At 40.6% G+C, this 19,572-nt stretch overlaps 1 protein-coding gene across 8 annotated transcripts in view; it reads left to right on the top strand.

The window, feature by feature from the left end:
* SULF1 (sulfatase 1) overlaps positions 1-19,572 on the top strand; it is a 126,548-nt gene that overhangs the window by 98,274 nt on the left and 8,702 nt on the right. For all 8 annotated transcript variants that reach the window (XM_075416029.1, XM_009940498.2, XM_075416028.1 and 5 more), the window contains 8 exons: positions 10,244-10,460; positions 13,547-13,793; positions 15,442-15,538; positions 15,624-15,718; positions 16,141-16,206; positions 16,696-16,868; positions 19,159-19,301; positions 19,405-19,528. In XM_075416029.1, coding sequence (XP_075272144.1) covers positions 10,244-10,460; positions 13,547-13,793; positions 15,442-15,538; positions 15,624-15,718; positions 16,141-16,206; positions 16,696-16,868; positions 19,159-19,301; positions 19,405-19,528 — 1,162 coding nt within the window. The remainder of the gene's footprint in view (positions 1-10,243; positions 10,461-13,546; positions 13,794-15,441; positions 15,539-15,623; positions 15,719-16,140; positions 16,207-16,695; positions 16,869-19,158; positions 19,302-19,404; positions 19,529-19,572) is intronic.

Here is a 19,572-nt window from a genome sequence, read left to right as displayed (position 1 = left end):
GCGTCACCTTCATTGCAGAGCACCCTCCCCTTGCTGTTTTTTCATAACCCCCTTTATGGGAGGACAGTTTCCCAAAGTTCGCTCACCTTCTTCAGAGCCCGTCAGAAATGAGATGTGCACATCCACATGGGGATGTTCACTTCTGAGTTACAGGCAGCCAGTCATGAACTCGGGTCAGCCTTGAACCCTGAGGAGGAGAGGACGGTGCCTGCTGAGCTGTGTTAGCAAGCACACAGCTAATAGGTTATGGGAAGCCCTTGCTCAGCTCTTCTTGGTAATTGGGGCTGCAGCTGGAGCACTGTGTTTGGGTTGGGACCTCCATTAGCAGAGGGACACCGGTGAGCTGGAGCAAGTCCTGTGGAGGACCTCAGAAACGGTTGGGAAGTACTGAGGAGGGACAGAGCTTTGTTTAGCCAGGACAACAGAATCTAATTGGTTCGTTCCATTAACTAACGGTTAATTAGAGAGAAGACAGACCCAGGCACTTCTTGGAGGTGCACAGCAAAACGGCTATCAGCAACAGACAAGTTGCAGCAAGGAAAAGTCTGACTAGGTGTGTGGAAAAAAATTTTACCATAAGAGTGATTAAGCACTGAAGCCCAAAGAGGCCGTGGAAGGCCCATCCAAGGATATGTTCAAAACCAAATAATGTTGTTCCTGCTTTGAGAAGATTGGACTAAACGACCTCCACATGTTCCTTCCAGCAATTGCACATGCTCCTAATTTTTTGCTTGCTTAATACCTGGACTTGAGGATTTCATGTTCTCTTCCTCCTCCTCAGCTTTGTAACTTGGGAAGGGCTGTTAATTTTGTTCATCTTGCAACTGAGTTATGGGTCACCTGCCCATATCCTACTTGGATACAGACTAGATCTTGGCTCCCGCCCTGACCCAGCCGTTGACCCACGCTCACCCATGGCACAGCCGGTCCCATCATACCCCAGCCAGGCTGAGCCCCCTGCTAAGAGAGCAGTGGCATGGTGGGCTCTCTGCTCAGCTTTGGGGCTTGGGGCCGGGTAGGAGTTTCCTTTGCGGCCCCTTCTTCACATTCCAGAGAGCACTCAAGAGATTATGAAGGGAACGGGAGGTTTCCTTTGTAGTTTGTATGCCAAATATGTCACCAGTTTTTGTGGTGTAACTTACTGAGGTCACCTGATTGAGCCCAGTTGGTGTAGTAGTGTCTATTGATGAGTTTTAACACTTAAATGGTTTGCAGGGTTTTTTCATATTTCATTGATACATATTTCCCCTCTCAGCTTTACTGTAATAAGGTACACAGTACAGAAATACCTGTTCATCTGCAATATTGCTACCCCTGTGGTTTTTTTAAAAAGGGAAACAATGTGAGAACTTTTAACTAAAACTTTGTTAATTTTCCAATAGAGCAGAAATGATAGCATGCGAACAAATATTTCTCTGGATTAATATAACCCTATCATGACACAAATCTCCTCTCAGATTTCCACTGAAATAACCTGAAATGAGAATATATGTTAGTTCAGGAGGTTTAGAGGCAAGCTGCTCTTAAATCCTCTGGCAGGTTATTTTTGTTGAACTCCTTCCATCTTCTCACCCATGAAATTCTTCTGGATACTTAGCAAATATCAAATAAAAGCATATTAACTGTGTTTTCATTTGTACTTTTTCTTTCTCTCTTCCCTTAACTAAATGTGTAATTAATGAGTTAATTAAATACATAAGGATTTATTCTTTTTCTCTTTAACAGTCTGAGTCATAGGAATTTTCCTGAGGTGTAATTTTGACTTCTGGGACTTAACACTGTTTCCCAGACAGCAGTTACCTCTCGAGGTCTTGTGACTGATAGGCCGGGTGTCTCCAGTGTACTGTTCCATCCATTATTTGTAATCAGTATCAAATCCATAGCCAAACATGCATTTTTATCCTCTTACAAAAATTACACAAACCACAACCTTATTTTAAAATTTTCCCAACAGGAAGGGAAAAAAAGGTACATCCCAAAATGAGGACTGTGAAGCTTTGTGTTTAAAATTGCAGCTCTTAGGTTGGACGACTCAGCAACCAAACCCAGACACAGCTCTGTTTATTTTATGGGCATACATTTCCTACCATCCTCACGGCACTACCTGCCAGTTTGTGAACAGCAAAGGTCTGAAACCTGTAAAGACCCGTGGTCTGCTGCCAGCTCCATCGAGCACTGACAGTGGGCAGAACGGATAAATGCGGCATGCTGCCCGTGTTTGTATGACATGCATGCCCACGAACTCAAACCGATCTGGATGGGTACAATGAATGCTGCAGAAACTAGCCTTCCTTGTCCTCTTTTTTCATGTACCTCAGCTTTAGAGATGCAGAATATGGTGTTTCCCCCTGAGGAAATGTATTCCAAAACTGCCCTAAAGCAATGATATACTGTTTGGAGAATAGGCCTAAAGACGGTACAGGGAGATTTCAGTTGATTAGGTCTCAATGTATTTCACAGTGATTTAAGGCTTTACAGGTTAGTCACTGGAGACATGTTGCTGAATCCTAACACCAGGTCTGCGGTAAATGTGCAAGATTCTTCTGGCTCTGATCGAAAGAGCATGTTATGTAGCCCGTACATACCTCTTATTTCTCACGTATCCTTCGCCATTTAAAAATCCAGCATGAGAACTCAATTTTATTGCTCATGTTCATATTTATCACATTATCATACCAGCATTCAGTTGAAAGCATGTCTATTTGTAATGCTAAAAGAATACTTGCCATCAATCAACTTACAGATAATATTGTAAAGGAAATGAGAATAGGGCTTATTAGGTGCAGTCTGGTTTGGCTCAAGTATCTATGTTCTCATAAAATAAATATCACAGACCATACATTTGTAAAGGTCAGCTTTATGGTCAGCTGTGGAGTATGAATAAAAACACATTAGCCAGTAAGAGCTGGCCAGAAGTGTCAGATGGCTGGCCAGCAACTGACAGGCAGACCCCGAGCACCCACTAAAACCCAACTAAAATTATGATATGGCATATAAACATCACTCATGGATCCTCCCAGTTTCAGAACAACCTCCTGACACTTGCAGGAGTCAAAAGGCACTGGTGATGAGCATGCAAGAGTGCATTAATGTATTGCTATTCCATATGCTGCCTCCCACCTCAGCTTGCTTTCTCCATTTTCCATCAGATTGCACCTATTCAAACAGAGTTTCTTATGGCATTCCTAAAGTGACGTATTAGCAGGCCAGTCAATGTAGATTACTGCAAGAAAGAAAATATTTTTGTCTTCATAGTAGCGACATTTGCTTGTGTTCAAAGCAGTGACAGCTAATCTCATCAACCTGCTATACCAGAACATCAGTTTGAAGCTGTCTCTTCTTCACCATCTGCCCATTGATACCACCTTTTCTTCTTCATAATTCAGCAGCATCATAATTCAGCAGAGCATCTATACACGGGCTTAACTGGAAGCATACGCGTTTGGGACCAGTCATGTGCTTAAAACGAAGACCATACTTCAGTGCTTTCGCGAACAGCTCTGGCAGCTATTGCTCTCTTTAGACCCTACAGAGTCATCCCTCACAGTTGACAGAAGCATGCCTGCAACATAATTGGTCAAGAATTCATAGGAATTGCCAGAAATTAGGTTATCCCTTGTTAAAATACCACCCTGTTTATGAGTTAATACCAAATATGAAGATAAATCCTTTTATCTCTAAAAATTATCCTTTAAAGCAAGGTATTTCATATTCCAGCCTAAATATTTCACATATCAGCCTAAATGTTTAAGTTTCCTATTAAACAGAGGGCAGCTCCTTACAGATTTGACAATTCTGCAAATTTAAGCAATTCTTAATCTGACGTACCAGCTCTATTCTGGATGAAATCCAGAGATATTCCAGTCTGGGACCATCACTGGTTTCACTGGTTTCATCTCTTTCAATGCACAACTGCGTTCAGTATTTTTACCACTACCTCCATCTTGTAAGAGTTCTCTAGTAGAAAGACTTTTTGGTAGAATGGCATCTTAAAAAGCAATTTTGTGTACCAAAAATGTTTACACAAAAAACACAGGTTATGCAAGAATAATTTTTAGCACTTTCTGTAATACTCCATTGAGGTTCTCTTTTTGCAGAGTTTCCATTTTAAAGTATCCAGTGAAATATAGTATAAACTAAGTCCTCTGCAAATTAAATGTATATGATCCAGTAGTAACTGATTATTATTGGTATTGCTATTTATAACTGAAAGGCTAAATTTATCCTTCTCATTGACTCCTATTTGCACCTGAGAGTGGACGTTTCTTGTATAATAACAGCAGTCTGTTGACATTGAGCTGTAACTACAGACAGGCTAACAGACTTGGTAGAGAATGCTATGGAGGTGAAATATTTGATGTCTCAACCTAAGTGCCTACACTTCTAGATCTGACAATGTGGTCCATGCATTTTTTATAAACTAGAGAACTGCTATAACTCTGACACTTAAAATCAATCTTGTCTATATGTCAAGAATGTGAAATTGTGTAGTCTGTAAACTTCCTAGGCTATTTGCTCTTTATTCCATTTCTTAAACACTGTGAAATAGCTCAAAATTGGCAATTTTCATGTTCTTTCTATTGTACAGTGATTAATTTCTTCATTCTTTCTTTCCCTCCTGTTCTGTCCCTACATATTTATCTGAATGTATTTCTAGAATGTCATACATTTCCCCCTGCATTACGTTAGTTCTTATAGGACAAATTGCTTCCCTACCTGTCGAACCACTGACCACTGCACTTTTTGGGAACACCTTCTCAGGGATTAAGGCTGTATATAAATAATCATCTCTGAATAGATTCACATCAGTAGATTCTGGAGCTGTGCATGACTCAATAGAAGGTGGTCCAGTTAGGAGGGAGTGGTGCAAAAATTGGAATCTGCCCTTACAGGCAGCGTCAACCCAGTTCTAAAATGAAGGAGAAGATTTTTATTCCATCGAAATGCAGCAACTCCAAATTCCCTGAGTGAACCTGGCACACCATCCCTGTTAAACAGCTGCACTCATGTGCGATGTTCAAATACTGCTGAGATGTAACAACATAGATTCATATTTCAAGGAGCATTTAGAAGCCTTGATCAGGACCAGGGTTCATGACTGCTCTGTGGGAATGTGTAGAGGACATGGCCTTAGCCCATAAACAATTCTCAGTATTCAAGTCAGTTCAGCAGAAGTAAACTGCTGCTGCGCTGTGCTATTTACCGTAGCCAGCTAATTACAGGGCACTTTTCAATATGCTGTGTGACATGGCCTCGTTGAATGGCACAGAGAAAGCAAAACCAGGACTCAGCTCTTATTGGGGAGGCACAACCCTAAACCAGACTGCCTTACCTGTATTATCACACCAGGTCCCCTGACACTCACCCAGATCTGGTTACTGCTAAGGGAGGAAAATGGTACACATATACACAGCCCAGGATGGTATTTTCTTCTGCACTGCTTTCAAATTAAATCATACCTTTTGAAACAGGAAAACAATGAAGTGAGATCTTGAGGACAAGTTTAAATTAACAAAGGCTTCCTTTTCATGCCTTATCTTAACATTCCCTAAGCTGGGCAATAATACTTAAAGGCAGTCATACATTACCAAAATGAAAAAGCACCTGTAAGAATATTGACACTGTGTTATATTTCCGATTGCATGTTTTGCAGGGTTTTGTAGCTTTGTGATAAAATCTGACAAGATATTTAACACTGAAATGTCTACTGCAAATAATGGGTAATTACATTTCATAGCAACCCTTAGCTTGCCTATCGTTAAGACACCTTTCATGAATTGTCTAATTAACTTCCCCTCTATATTAGGGGGCAGCAACTGTCTCAAAGCTTTCACAGTCTATTGAGTAAACAAGGCTGATTTGAAATCCTGCTTAAGTAGCTATTTACAGTGCAGCACATCACAACGATTCATGCTGAATGTATATTTTTATGCCTTAATTATATTCAGTAATGAAACAGACTTACTTAATTTTAAGGCTGTGGCACAAACTGATTAATACTAGGAAACTGAGACCCAAGGTAGTTATGAAGTCATTTGCTGTTGTCTTGCTCATGTAGCTCTAAGTTGCAACTGGAGCTGTGCCAGTAGCAGCACAAAGAAAAGCCACCAAGTACAAACAACACCCTTTAACCAGCCCATTTTGTCCCCTTTGCCTTTGAAATGACTTTATAAGGACAAACTTCTACCCCCAGAAGAAAATGCATCATACCAATGACATCATCCGAGGAAAAGCTCCTGCTTCAGTCCTGCTGCAGTGCGATGCTTGCCTCCCCATCAACAAACAGGCACATGTACTTATGTTTTAAATTTCAAGTTTGGCAGAGATTAAAGCAGCTCGAGCTTCTGAAGGGTAGGATAGGATAGGATAGGATAGGATAGGATAGGATAGGATAGGATAGGATAGGATAGGATAGGATAGGATAGGATGGAATAGTTCAGTTGGAAGGGACCTACAATGATCATTGAGTCCATCTGTCTGACCACTTTAAAGCTGACCAGAAGTTGAAGCCTGTTATTAAGGACATTGGACAAACAGCTCTCAAACACTGACAGGCTTGGGGCATCGACCACCTCTCTAGGAAGCCCGTTCCAGGGTTTAACCCCCCTCTCAGTAAAGAAATGCGTCTTAATGTTAAGTCTGAATCTCTCCTGATGCAGCTTTGAATCATTCTCATACGTTCTGTCACTGGATCCCAGGGAGAAGAGCTCAGCACCTCCCTCTCCACCTCCCCTCCTCAGGAAGCTGTAGAGAGCAATAAGGTCACCCCTCAGCATCCTTTTCTCCATACTAGACAAACCCGAACTCCTCAGCCGCTATGCATAGGATGCTCAGTCCTTTTTACCCCTCCTAAGCTGCCTCTGCAATTTGCTGCCAGGGGCAGGGGGGGCTTTGGGAGGAGTGGGCAGCCACCCAGGGTCCCAAGCCCATGTGCAGAAAAGACCCCGCTTTGGTTCGGGGCGGCTGTAAACCAGTAAAGCCCCTGGCAGCGGGACAGTCCCACCAGGCTTCAGGTGGGGGGTGTGGGTACAAAGGATCCTCTTCTTTGTTCACTTCCCCTCTGAAGTTAAATTGAGGTGGAAGGAAAACTGGAGTTGAGGAGCTGAGGTGAGAGGGAAATAATTGCTGGAGGGTGGGTGGTGAAACGAGAGGAAAGAAAAACAAGATGAGTCAATGACAGGAAAAAAGGCTGGCACAGGTTAACTTTCACAACCTATCTGAAACGGTATAACAGCTTGTTGCAGCCACATGGAAGGGTCCTGCTTCTCCTCTCCCATTAGTTGTTTTTCTTTTTAATTCTGAGTTCATCCTCTTTTCTGCTACTAATGAGAGAATAAATCAGCACCGGGGTCCATAAGTCAGCGTGCAGCCAGAAGCAAGGACTATCCCATATTCCTATGGCAACAGTGAATTGTTAGATCAGCTTACGTGTCTTGTGAAACATCACTGTGAGAAGGAAGATAAACATGGGGGAAATAAGAAAACATATACAAATTAAAATTTAATGAAGACATATTTAGTCTGAGTATGTGCCAAAGCTTTTTTGGTTGATGGAGAAATGGGGATCCAGAAACCAAACCTAATAGTCCTGGACTTCAAAGAATAGTTTAGTATTCACAGTGGGAAGGAAGGTAGAAAACAGGGGAGGGGAAGGGGCAGAATCTTCTTTTATGTGCATTAATGCATTTTATAGAGTTGAAGATGAGCAGAAGGACCATTATAACTTACTGAATAATGCATGCTCAGTGCCCAACTACGCCAGTATGGGCAGGGATTCAGGAAAGTTAGTCTAAAAATTCCATCTTAGAACTCTGAAGCATCTTTATAATGACACTTTTTAAAGTAAAATTTTAAAAAAAGAAGGGAAGTGAATCACATTTAATCCCTGTTTTAAATAGAGAACTATTATTGGCTTGTGCTAGACACAGAGAGTCTTGTTTCAATGTTAGTCATAATATTGTTAAAAGTGATCTGAATGGCTATTGAAGCCACTCCTGGAATCTCTTGCTATAATTAATATTAGACAAAGTGAATATTTGTTTTATTTTAAAATGGTGCTTTTGAGACTCATTAAAAACTAGCACCATATGTTTATAAATGTAATATATACCAAATAAACACAGGAAACACAGTGGTGCAGTCAGTTCTTATCCTGTAACAATATTCTCTTGCTGCAGTAGGAAGAGTGCTCATTCTATTGCAGAACAGAACTATGCAGACGGTTACAGATCTTGGACACTTCTTATAGAAAGTCACCTTGTCCCTTGCAGGTGTGTGTTTACACTGAAAGTCTGGGCACGAGTGTCATTTCTCAGGTAGCCATCAGACTTGTGCAAGTCTATGGCCTTTTACACATGGTTGACTGTTCTGGGATCCAAGTCACGGTAACCCACAGGCAAGGTCTCAGAGCGTGGGATCTATCTTTTAGCTCAGCCCATGTGTTAGGCCAGAGAATGCTCTCACGGTGCTGCGGTTCAGAGCCACGTCAGCTCACTCCTTGGGTTATCGGGTCAGCAAATATACCTGAGGCTTAGTTTTCTTTCTTCTTTCTTCCATCATCTTGACAGCACCTCCAAAATAGTCCAGAGCAGCCGTTAGTTAATGGCAGAGACTTACAGAAATGTGTGTGCTCTGATATTAGTGTCCATTTCAAAAATTAAGTTGGGGACTCAATTGGGACCAGCATCTAGCTGTCTTCCTACTATTAAAGAGGCAAGAGAAAGCTATGCTATTCAGTCACGGGAACCACAAAAGGACACATTATACAGAAACTCACCTGAAATTGCAACTACAAGGTTCCAGTTATCAATCACATTACTGAGTTTTGTTCTCTACACTATTCAGCCAAACTTAATTGCTTTGTATGCAGAGTCTGGTCATTGTGGCTTAAGATGCATAAATGAAGAAAACTCATTGGGTAATAGTCATTTATAGTTGTATTCAAATTATAAATAAACATAGCTGTTTCTAGTTCTCCCTATTGTTATTCAGACTACAACCGACTTAAAATTTTCACAGGCTTCTTAGTTTTTGTAGAGAGTTACAAGTGCCAGCTATAACCCAGCAGCCATATATAGCAAGCTTCACGCATGGGCAAAGGAGCTCTGATCTGTCAGCACCTACCCATGTTTAAAAAAAAAAAGGCATTTAGCTTTTTTAAGACAGTTCAGTGTGGAAAGAATATTGAAGTCCCAGTTGCTTTCTCATTCGAAATGTGACGACTGTGCGATCCACTGGAAAAATCCACCTGGAATGTTCCATCCGGTTCAGTGATGTTGATAATTAAGTCAGACAGATACTGTGCAGACAAGTTGCAAAAAACTCTATTTCCTCTCATTCTCCTGCACTTGCTCTAATATTCAGCACTCGGATGATGCCTTTTACAGATAATTCTTCCAGACTGCACCTTTTTCTCCCGAGTTTGATACAAATCTCAAGGCTTAGGTATCCAAAGGAGTTTATCCAAACTAATTTATTTGTTTGTTTACTGTCCCTAAGCTTCTTCCCCTGCTTGCACCTGCTGGGTGTAGGGGGGGTGGCAGAGGATAACACACTTTCAGGCTTCTCATTTCTCCTATAAAGAGCCAGCAACGATTGCAGGTCTGAGTGGCATGGTTTGTAGGGGCATCTCTTAGGGTGCAGGTCCTAATTCTGACCACTGATAAGAAAATAAATTATGTATTGTTAGTGGTTTATGCATTTTTCTAGAAATCACATCCACAATTTGTCCTTCTCTTTGCCAAGGAATCCTGAAATTGAACTAGTTCTTCTTCATCTGTGGGGATTTTTTATTTTCCCCTGCATCACGTTAGAAATTCCAAGTCACAGAACAAAGAAGAAGCAAAGTTTGTTTTTAAAAAAAAAAAAAAACAACCCAGAGAGATGGTGAAAACAGCCCTGACAGCTGTACTCCGTGACTCAGTAAATTAAGACTTTTTACTCACTCCTTGCAGGGATGTGTTTAGTCTAGGTATTCTTGATTTATATATCTGGTTTTGGCTGGGTTTTTTTTTAATTCAGATTTGTAGTGATTTCATTCAATCTTATGTTTGCCTAGCATAAGAGAGATGTCGAGAAGAATGTGAATGAATTTAGTCCCTTAAAATACTTCCCTTCTCAGTTTTTTATTTAAAAGACTGCTTAATTTTTAAAGAAATTTGCCCATCTTGTGTTACAATCCACCTGAAAGTAGCAGGGGTTTGGAAGTCTGCTGGGAAATGGTCTTCGCTTCTCTCCCTCACAGAAGTGGCAGTGCACGGAGGATGCTTCTGGCAAACTGCGAATCCACAAGTGCAAGGTAACTGGCGACATACTCACCATCAGAAAGAGGACCCGCAGCATACACTCCCGGGGATACAGCGGGAAAGACAGAGGCTGCAGCTGTGGGGACGCCGATTACCGGAACAGCAGGACCCAAAGGAAGAATCAAAGGCAGTTCTTGAGAAGCCCTAACGCGCAAAGTAAGTGTGATCTGATCTCTTGAAGGAAGGAAGGGAGGGAAAGGGGGGGCGGGGGTGGCTAGCAGAGCGTTGGTCTGTCAGCATCCTCGTGTTGTCACCTCTAATGAATATATCCCCAACTGGCAGTCCTGTCCTACCTAATTACCTCTGTAAAAACAATAAGAAGAACGAGAGCGTTTATCCTTCGGATCCCGGCGAGGGAAAGTCTTTCCGCTGCCGGTGGTGGTGATGCTCTGGGGCCACCTATCGCGATGCCCAGTCACGACAGCCCGGCAGCACCCGCGGCTCGGCCCCTGCCGTGATTGGGCTGCACCCCTGGCAAGCGGGAGTCGGCAGGCTGCTTGGCGGCAGCCCGAGGGCACCCGACACCGGGGGCACGACGGGGCTGGGGCCGCGGCCGGGCTGGAGCCGTGCCGGGCTCCCCGCCGGGACACGCGTGGGGCTGCAGTGTCCTCTAGCGGAGCCTGCGCTGAAGGGAACGTGCGGGAGGGCCGCCGGGCAGCGGGGCTGCTCGGGCTTGTTCCTGCTAACGCTTCCTACGCCAGCAGCCCAGGCACAGCAGCCGTTACTTTAAGTGGCAGGAGTCGTTTCGCCTGTCTGCCCAGCGATGGGAGTGGAGTTCTGCAGCTGTAGCAACACAAGCGGACTTGGATTGGAGAGTTTATTCGAGACCTGGCTGTATTCTCCTCCTTGCTATCTAGAATACTGGACTGGGGGGTGAAACAAAGATGGGGCTTTAAAATAGGAAGATGGTGAAGTCATGTGAGAAATGCACAGGTTAGAAGATGCTGCACAGGTGTCTATAAAATCAGAAAATAATGTCAGTATAACTCAAAATATTTCCCGATTTAAAACCTCCCTCACTCTGTGTGTGAACAACAATCCCTGGTATTCTTTGTATATTCAATCACAATATTATCTGTCTTGAGTTGTTTCATAGCTCAAAGTAAATGCTGCTTTGATGTAATTTCTTCCATTTGTTTGGTGTGATCTAAGGAACTTCACAGCGTGTACAGGCAGACCGCTGCTGAGAAGTCTACGTGTCACAGACTGCCAGGGTGATTTTCAAACTGGGCAATGTTCCCCGAAGTGATATTTTCAAGGGGAGATGCCTAAGTACCTTGGGCAGAGAAGGTGCTGCCAGCATACCAGCAAGGGCTGAATGGGGACTGCAACTGGAGGCGAAGCGACTTGGGGAGAGAAAGCAGGGCAGTATGGAAAACTTCTGAAGGGGGCATCAGAAAAAGTCCATTTGTTATGCTTTTCTCCTTTACAACATTCTTATTCCTCTTCTCTCCTCCTCCTCCAAATGCACCTTAGCACTCATCTGAGTAGAGCAGAAAAAGACTTGTGATGCTGAGACATTGTTAAGGGAATGACTAGTTCAGGCTTCAGTTTTTAGATAATTTCTTCACTGAAAGAGTGGTCAGGCATTGGAACAGGCTGCTCAAGGACATAGTGGAGTCACCATCCCTGGAGGTGTTTAAAAAACGTGTAGATGTGGCACTTTGGGATATGGTTTAGTAGGAATGGTGGTGTTGGGTGGATGGTTGGACTTGATGATCTTAGAGGTCTTTTCCAGCCTATGATTCTATGATTCTGTGACACTTGGATGAGATGCTTATATATTCCAGACTCTTTCAGTGACTTGATTAACAAGTATAGTATCATCAGAGACTGTTACAATGCCAGAAATTGTCCCATCTGACCCTATGAATCTTCGTGCACTATTTTATTAAAGGGTAACATGGTTATAAATCAGAAAGATGCTTTGAAACTAGTTTTTTTTCTCTTCAGGAAGATGAATGTCTTCATTGACTTGACTGGGAAGTTTTTTTCACCTGACAGCAGGCAACCACTGAAGCAGTTTAGAAGGACAGAGTGGTTTGAATGAAGAGCTGAATGAGGGTCACTATCTGCACTTCTAAAAGATTCTTGTGGGAAGGGTTCAGTGTGAGTCTGTCAAAGACACTGACATAAAAACCGCCGTAGAACCAACACTACCTGCCAAAGGCAGTACTTTTGTACGGCTCCCGTTTTATTCTGCTGCATGAATTATTATTAGCTGCTAGGCGACAAAGGTGTGCTCAGCACAGATGTGACAAATGGAAATGCTCTACAACTGATTTTTACAAGCTGAAATAGGTATTTCTAGGGCTCTGCACATGTGATTTTGCTAGACAGAGCATGCTTTGGTGTGGTATTGGCAGTGGGTTTTATCAACCTGATTGGGGATAAGTGTGCTGAGCAAAAGAAGTAAATTGTGTAAGGCCTTCCAGACAGAGCCCGAACACGGGTGTTCTTGTACATCACATTAGAAAAACTCTCATGTAGTTAATTGTCTTAGTTAATCATCTGACTCACACACTGTTGTACTTGAAAACCCCAAGACAGTAACTAAAAGAGCTGTAACACTACTGAGCTCAGAGCTTTCAACAGGTAAAAGCGACACAATAAATCTCACTGTAGCTCTACAACGCAGCAAGTCTTCAGTAGTCTATGAATTGTACACATAAATATGGATGATGTGTGTGTCAAAGTATATATACTTGTATATATATGTAGAGATACATATACACTAAGATATGATGGGTTCTTGCCCTTTTAATGCCTATGTTTAAAAAGGAAAAGGTGTTATCCTTTTAAAAAGTCATTTTTATTATAAAGCACAAGTCAAACTTCTGTCATGTGTCAATTTACACCTGGTGACCTTGTTTCACAGTACTGAATGGTTTCATTTTAGAAAATAGTTTCTAATCCTGTGGTCTCTGATTTTTTGAGTGTATTTTTCTAGATGTCTGATTTCTGAGCTACTGATTTTATCAGGAGATATAGATGCTAACTGTGGCACAAGGTCAGACTAGCATGAAATGTAGACCTTGAAGCAATCGAAATTTCATGCTACATTTGAAAGTGTGGGCCACGACATATCAAAAGATCATTAAATAAGTTTCTGTGAAACCACAGAAAAAATAAGCTGTTTTTACTGAACAACGCTTTTGCTCTTTGGAGTATGCTTTGTGTTCGTGGCACGGGTTGTGTAGATACGTATGTGCAGCTGGGAATGTTTCTTTCTTCTGCTTCAGAATACAAACCCCGATTTGTTCACACTCGCCAAACCCGCTCCTTGTCTGTGGAATTTGAAGGCGAAATATATGACATAAATCTGGAAGAGGAAGAACTGCAGGTGTTAAAGACCAGAAGTATCACCAAGCGTCACAATGCTGGAAATGAAGACACAGCAGAGGAAACCCAGGGTGCTGCCGGTGGTGCAATGATTGCTGATGGCACTGACGCTATAGGTCAACCCAGCTCTGTCAGAGTCACGCACAAGTACGATTGCTTTTTCTGTGGGTTTTTTTTCCTTAAAATGAAATCTTCTTAATTTTCTAATTGTATTCTCTCTCTCTCCATTTTTCATGATTTTATAGTTACATTATTTAAGAACTTAAAATTATCATTGTAACTTTTAGATAAACCTGAGTTGTATTTGTTAGTAGGTGGAATCATTTAACTTTAGTATGTGTGTTTTAAAGGGAGGCGTCTAGTTTAGGTTTAATTTCTGAGGAGTAGGCATCTCCAGAGGGAGATTCATCCTCTGATTCGAAACATGCATCTTGTGACAAATTAATCGCCCTGTGAACCTGACACTCTTCCTGTTCTTTATAAAGCCTAGGCTACCAGCTTAGCACAGAGGCCTAAATTTGAGACAACTGCAATCCCACTCTAAATGAGGACAGATTAGATCAGTCACATCATCATTCTTAATGCTTAGTTGTTTGCAGCCACAAACATCAGCAAAGATACATTTAGACCTGTTTATCTCTAAAGAGACCTGCAATCACTTTTCCATCCTGGAAATCTGAACAAAAAGGCAAAAAATCTCAAAGTATTTTTTAATTTAAGAAAGCTAATATGATTGATCTGAAAAGCCAGGCAGATGCAGCAACAAAAATCTTCAATTTTAACCTTTTTATTGTATTTTAAATGTAAATGGCATTTCTCTGTTTTCTTTTCAAACACAAAGGAAAACATAAACAAAAATTATATTTTTCTAACCTTGAAAATTTCCAGCCATGGCATTAATAAAGCCTTAAATGGTTTTCTGGAAAAATTATTTCCCCACGAAGCATTCTGACGTGGGAAGAAACAAGTATCTAAACCTTCCTTTCTGCTATTCTTATCTAAAAGTGAAAGAAGGGTTCTGATGACATAGGACCCAAGAAAGGTTGTGTCTATAAAATTGGAATATTTCCCAAATTAAGGAATTTTTGCTTGTCAACATGGAGACTTTGAAAGCCTAGTCTGCTGGACTTTCTGTCTCAGTCCACCTCTTCAGCCTTCCACGTGGGGTTTTTTTTGCTCTTGGTAGAGCTGTTTTTTCAAGCACTGATATGAATGGGTTTGTCATTGCACCCCTTTTTAACTTGAGTGTTCTATCCGCTTTTTTTTAATGACCTGTTTGAACTGCTTGCTCTAACTTTGATTCTTATTGATCTTTATTGATTATACTGATCTTCAGCCCATTGGCTTATGTTTTGTTCTTGACTGCTTTGCATACTTGGAAGATGAGTCACATTTGTCTGGCAAGAGGAATGTATTTCTCAGCAGCTAGTGGTGAAATATGAAATGGCATGGTTTGTTAACAAGAGGCTTTAAATTTTGAACAGATTTTTATTTCAGTTTCAATTTCATTTCTGACTGGATTAAGAAACCCCAAGATGGCACTGACATTGCCTTTTGGCTTAGCAGGCCCAGAGCATCTGTCATGGATGAGGATTTATTTTTATTTTGCAGAGAAAACAGATTGAAGCAACTATTAATATTTTAAAGTCAACTTGAGAAGAGGTTGTAGACTTTATTTCTTAGCAGACTATAATAAAAAACTGATTTAGGAATGTTAGAGGAATGAGAAGAAATGGGTTTGTGATTGGGAAACCACCGACTTTCTTTTTCCTATTTGTTAAACTCATACCTACAGATGTTTTATTCTCCCAAATGACACTATTCACTGTGAGAGGGAGCTGTACCAGTCTGCAAGAGCCTGGAAGGACCACAAGGCTTACATTGATAAGGAGGTAAGAGGTATTTTAAAATCTGAGTGAAGTTTTTGCACTGCTACCTTTTCAAAGAATAATCCTGACTTGGAAATATTCTCCGCAGATTGAAGCTCTCCAAGACAAAATTAAGAATTTGAGGGAAGTTAGAGGACACTTAAAAAGAAGAAAACCGGATGAATGTGATTGTAGTAAACAGAGGTAAGAGAGATGGCACTCAACACTGAAAGCTACACCAATTGCTAAGGCTTACACATTTTCCAAATTTTTTGAGATGGAAAAGAAAGAACACAAGGATTATTGATATTTATAACCACTGTAGGTACCCATTTTAAGTAGTTCCCATTTAAGAGTAGAAGATACTGTGAATCAAAAGGAGATAAATGTTAAAATTTTAAGATTAAATATGTTTGTACTCTACTAACATATTTGAACCCAACTGTAGTTTTCCTATAAACTAGCATAGGATCACTCACACAACTGTAACTTCTTTAAATGAAGAGAAAATACTAAGTCATTCTGTGTAGTTCCTTAAGAAAATTTCAAAGATGGTATCTTCCTGGCTTATTTTTCTGTTGAAAATTGTTTAATGACTTGATAATTCCTAATAATTTTCTCTGTAGCTATTACAACAAAGAGAAAGGGATAAAGGCCCAAGAGAAACTCAAGAGCCATCTTCATCCCTTCAAGTAAGATTGTTATTATCTTCTCACTCTCTCAGCTGACTCTTTGGTGACTGGAGAAATTTAATTTTGGGGGTTTGGGGCTTTTTTTTTGTGGAGAGGGGAAAGGAGGAGACGAGGGAAAGAAAAGATCACATACAGCAAGCTCTCACAAGAAAACTTCAGTAGTTTTGGACAGATTTATAGAAGTTTATGGATAATAATTTTAAAACCTATTGATAGAAAATAGATGAAATTCATTACTTCAGAAGCTGATTGACCTCACAATTGTTAAAAAGATCCAGTTAAACCTAAATGCAACAGTGCATCACTTCTCTTGCTTACTGAAGAGAATGCCTTGTGAAAACAGCTGGAGTGGAAGCTGAGCTACAAGAGGAGTGCATTCTCATCCTTTTGTCTTTAAGAAAGCCAGAAAGTTGTAAAAACTGTTAGTGCTGTTGTTAACCAAACAGAGACTGTTCTCTGTCAGCCGAGCCCAAATTTGTCTCTGAACAGAGAAGCAGCACAGGAGGTGGATGGCAAACTGCAGCTGTTCAAAGAGAACCGGAGGAGGAAGAAGGAACGAAAGGGGAAAAAGCGCCAGAAGAAAGGAGATGAGTGTAGCCTTCCTGGACTGACATGCTTTACCCATGACAACAACCACTGGCAAACAGCACCGTTCTGGAACTGTAAGTCTTATGTCCACGACAGAGTTTCCACTTCATCCAGTCAGAGCATTATTTTGAAGAACTGGCACTTAGTAATGCTGCTGCTGCCGTTATTCTCAAGTGTGAAGGAAGAATGTCACTTGAGTATGCTTGTAAATGATGCACTACTTATTTATACGAAATTATCGCAAGAGGCTCCATGCTAAACAGTGCAGAAACAAAACATAGAGCTGGTCTCTAAAACATAGACTTTTGTAACCAGCCACTGAGATTTGTGTCAACTCTGAAGATGACCAAATATTTCATAGGAATTTTAACTGGGTTTCTGCTTATTAATAATCACCTTATTCTTCCAGTTGTCACAAATATGTTTTGGGACTTGACCTTTAATGTTGTCACAAAATTCCACACATAAAAGGTCTACTTTAATTTTATCATCTTGATTTCAAAGAGTGTCATAAACATCTTCCCTTATCGTGAAGAAAATACAGGTGCTATTGTTTATGAATTCTTCACAATATTTCCATTTTTTGATACTCTAAAAGAATTTTAAAATCACAACTATGAATGCTCACCTGGTGTATACATACAAATATTAGAGCTAGAAAATATCTTAAATTTAAATTCCTTTAAACTTCAGGGTATATAGATAATCATTCTGTCGAGGCATGCTTCAACATTTCTCGGTATTCAGCATTAACGAAAAATACCTTTCTTGTCTTTGGTGGTGGAGGAAGAAAAGTGATTGAAAACTTTACTTGCAAAAACTTCAAGATCAAATGATGATTAAGTTACAACACATTTGACTCCAAGCATAAAATATGCGAAAAAAAATTTTTCATTTGGAGAATGAAGTTGTCTCCTAGTGATAATCTGTTCTGATTGCACTAGGACTTTTGCTAATATGCTTTTTATATTTTAAGATGTTCCTAAAATAGTCATATGCATTATTTTTGTTATAAAGACAACAATTAAATTGGCTTACTACTTTTTAAGTGTGGAATAACAGTTAAGAAAAGTGTTCTCATGGTGCTGTGCATTCTGGCAATGCTCCAGCAACAGTCATGGGGTAAAAAACCGTCCCTTTGACACAATCCATAACCTAAAAGAAGAGCTAATGTATTATAATACCATGACTATTTTTATGAAGTTTGTTCAAAATATTGATACTGTTACAGCTAGTCATAGTACTAATAACAAATCTAAATAAATCTGAAAAAAGATCTAAGGCAGTATTAATATTTTACTATTGGAATCAAAGAGACACTCTTCTACAGCAAAACTTTGTTAGCAGGTTGTTTGAAAATTAAGAGAGAACTTTCCTACAGCCTTTTCTGCTGGCAGAACAAGATTATAGGCAAGATATACCCAGGTGTCCTCTGCGGCTGCTCCCATCACTGTAACACCTGGATCCAGGTGTCTTCAGCCTGGAGCAGAAGCCTGCTCTAGGTTTCCACAGGCTGAAAAGTGAATGCGAGGTGTAATCCAGTTACATTGCTTGAGGTTGTCCTACAAAGGCCTGACCAAAAGATTCAATTTCCCTCTTATCTGTGTAGCAAAAAAATGGAATGAGGGATTGCCGTTCAAAATAACAGTTAGGTGGTTACCTTAGGAAAACTGCAGCCCATCAGGGAGAGCTGCTTATAAAGAGGCACAGGATGATCCATCGGTCTTCCTTCCCACCTTGCTTCTTCCTTCTTTTCTGCAGTCAAGGTGCCAGGCAAGCTCCCTGCTTGCAAACCCATCTCTTCGCTGCCTAATTGCTCTCGCTCGCCTCGTTCCCATACACTGCCTCGCGCTTTCTGGGCTGCGGTGGCATTTCCATCTCACTTGCAATATCAGCTAGCACTTTGACCTTCCTCTGTAGTGCTTACATTTCTGCCATTTTCTCTCATACTTACATCTCGGAGGCTGTGCTAGGTTACTGTTGGGGGAAATGGTACCTTTGTATACAGTAAGCAGTTCCAATGAATCTTGTTGTATACAAATCTCAAGGATCAGGATCCGTGCTGTTGTTTTTTAAAGTCTGAATTCTGCTCAATCCCAATAAATAATATCTAACTCGGAACGGAATATGCCTCATTAACTACAGGATTCACTATCTTCTGCTTTCTTTAACTGTATGTTTGTGAAAACTATGTTAGCAACATTTATTCTGTTTTAAATGAGAATCTAACATTATTCAAACAGATCTTTTTTTTTAATTTGGTCTAGAATTTAAGTACATGAAGATCTGTAGAAATTTCACTAGCAAAAGAAACAAGCAGATTATTTTCCACTGAAAACTAATAACTTATTTCTTTAATTACAGTGGGCTCTTTCTGTGCTTGCACAAGCTCAAATAACAACACTTACTGGTGTTTGCGAACAGTTAATGACACCCACAATTTCCTCTTTTGTGAGTTTGCCACTGGCTTCTTGGAATATTTTGATATGAACACTGATCCTTATCAGGTAAACCCTGTTCCCTGTTATAAAATATTGTTCACCGGACTCCTCTAGGGCTTTTTTATTTCTGTTAACAAGTATTTTTTCCCTCCATTCCTCTTCTTCTCAGCTGACGAATACAGTACATACAGTGGAAAGAGGCATTTTGAATCAATTACACGTACAGCTAATGGAACTGCGAAGTTGTCAAGGCTATAAGCAGTGCAATCCAAAGCCAAAGGGACTTGAAACAGGTACAAGAAAAATAAAAGTGTTTATTTCCATTTTATTCCCTTCT

The sequence above is a fragment of the Opisthocomus hoazin genome, chromosome 3 (assembly GCF_030867145.1).
Source record: "Opisthocomus hoazin isolate bOpiHoa1 chromosome 3, bOpiHoa1.hap1, whole genome shotgun sequence".
Lineage (NCBI taxonomy): Eukaryota > Metazoa > Chordata > Aves > Opisthocomiformes > Opisthocomidae > Opisthocomus > Opisthocomus hoazin.
The sequence above is the reverse complement of the archived record's forward strand: the minus strand, read 5'-3'. Positions and strand labels throughout refer to the sequence as shown.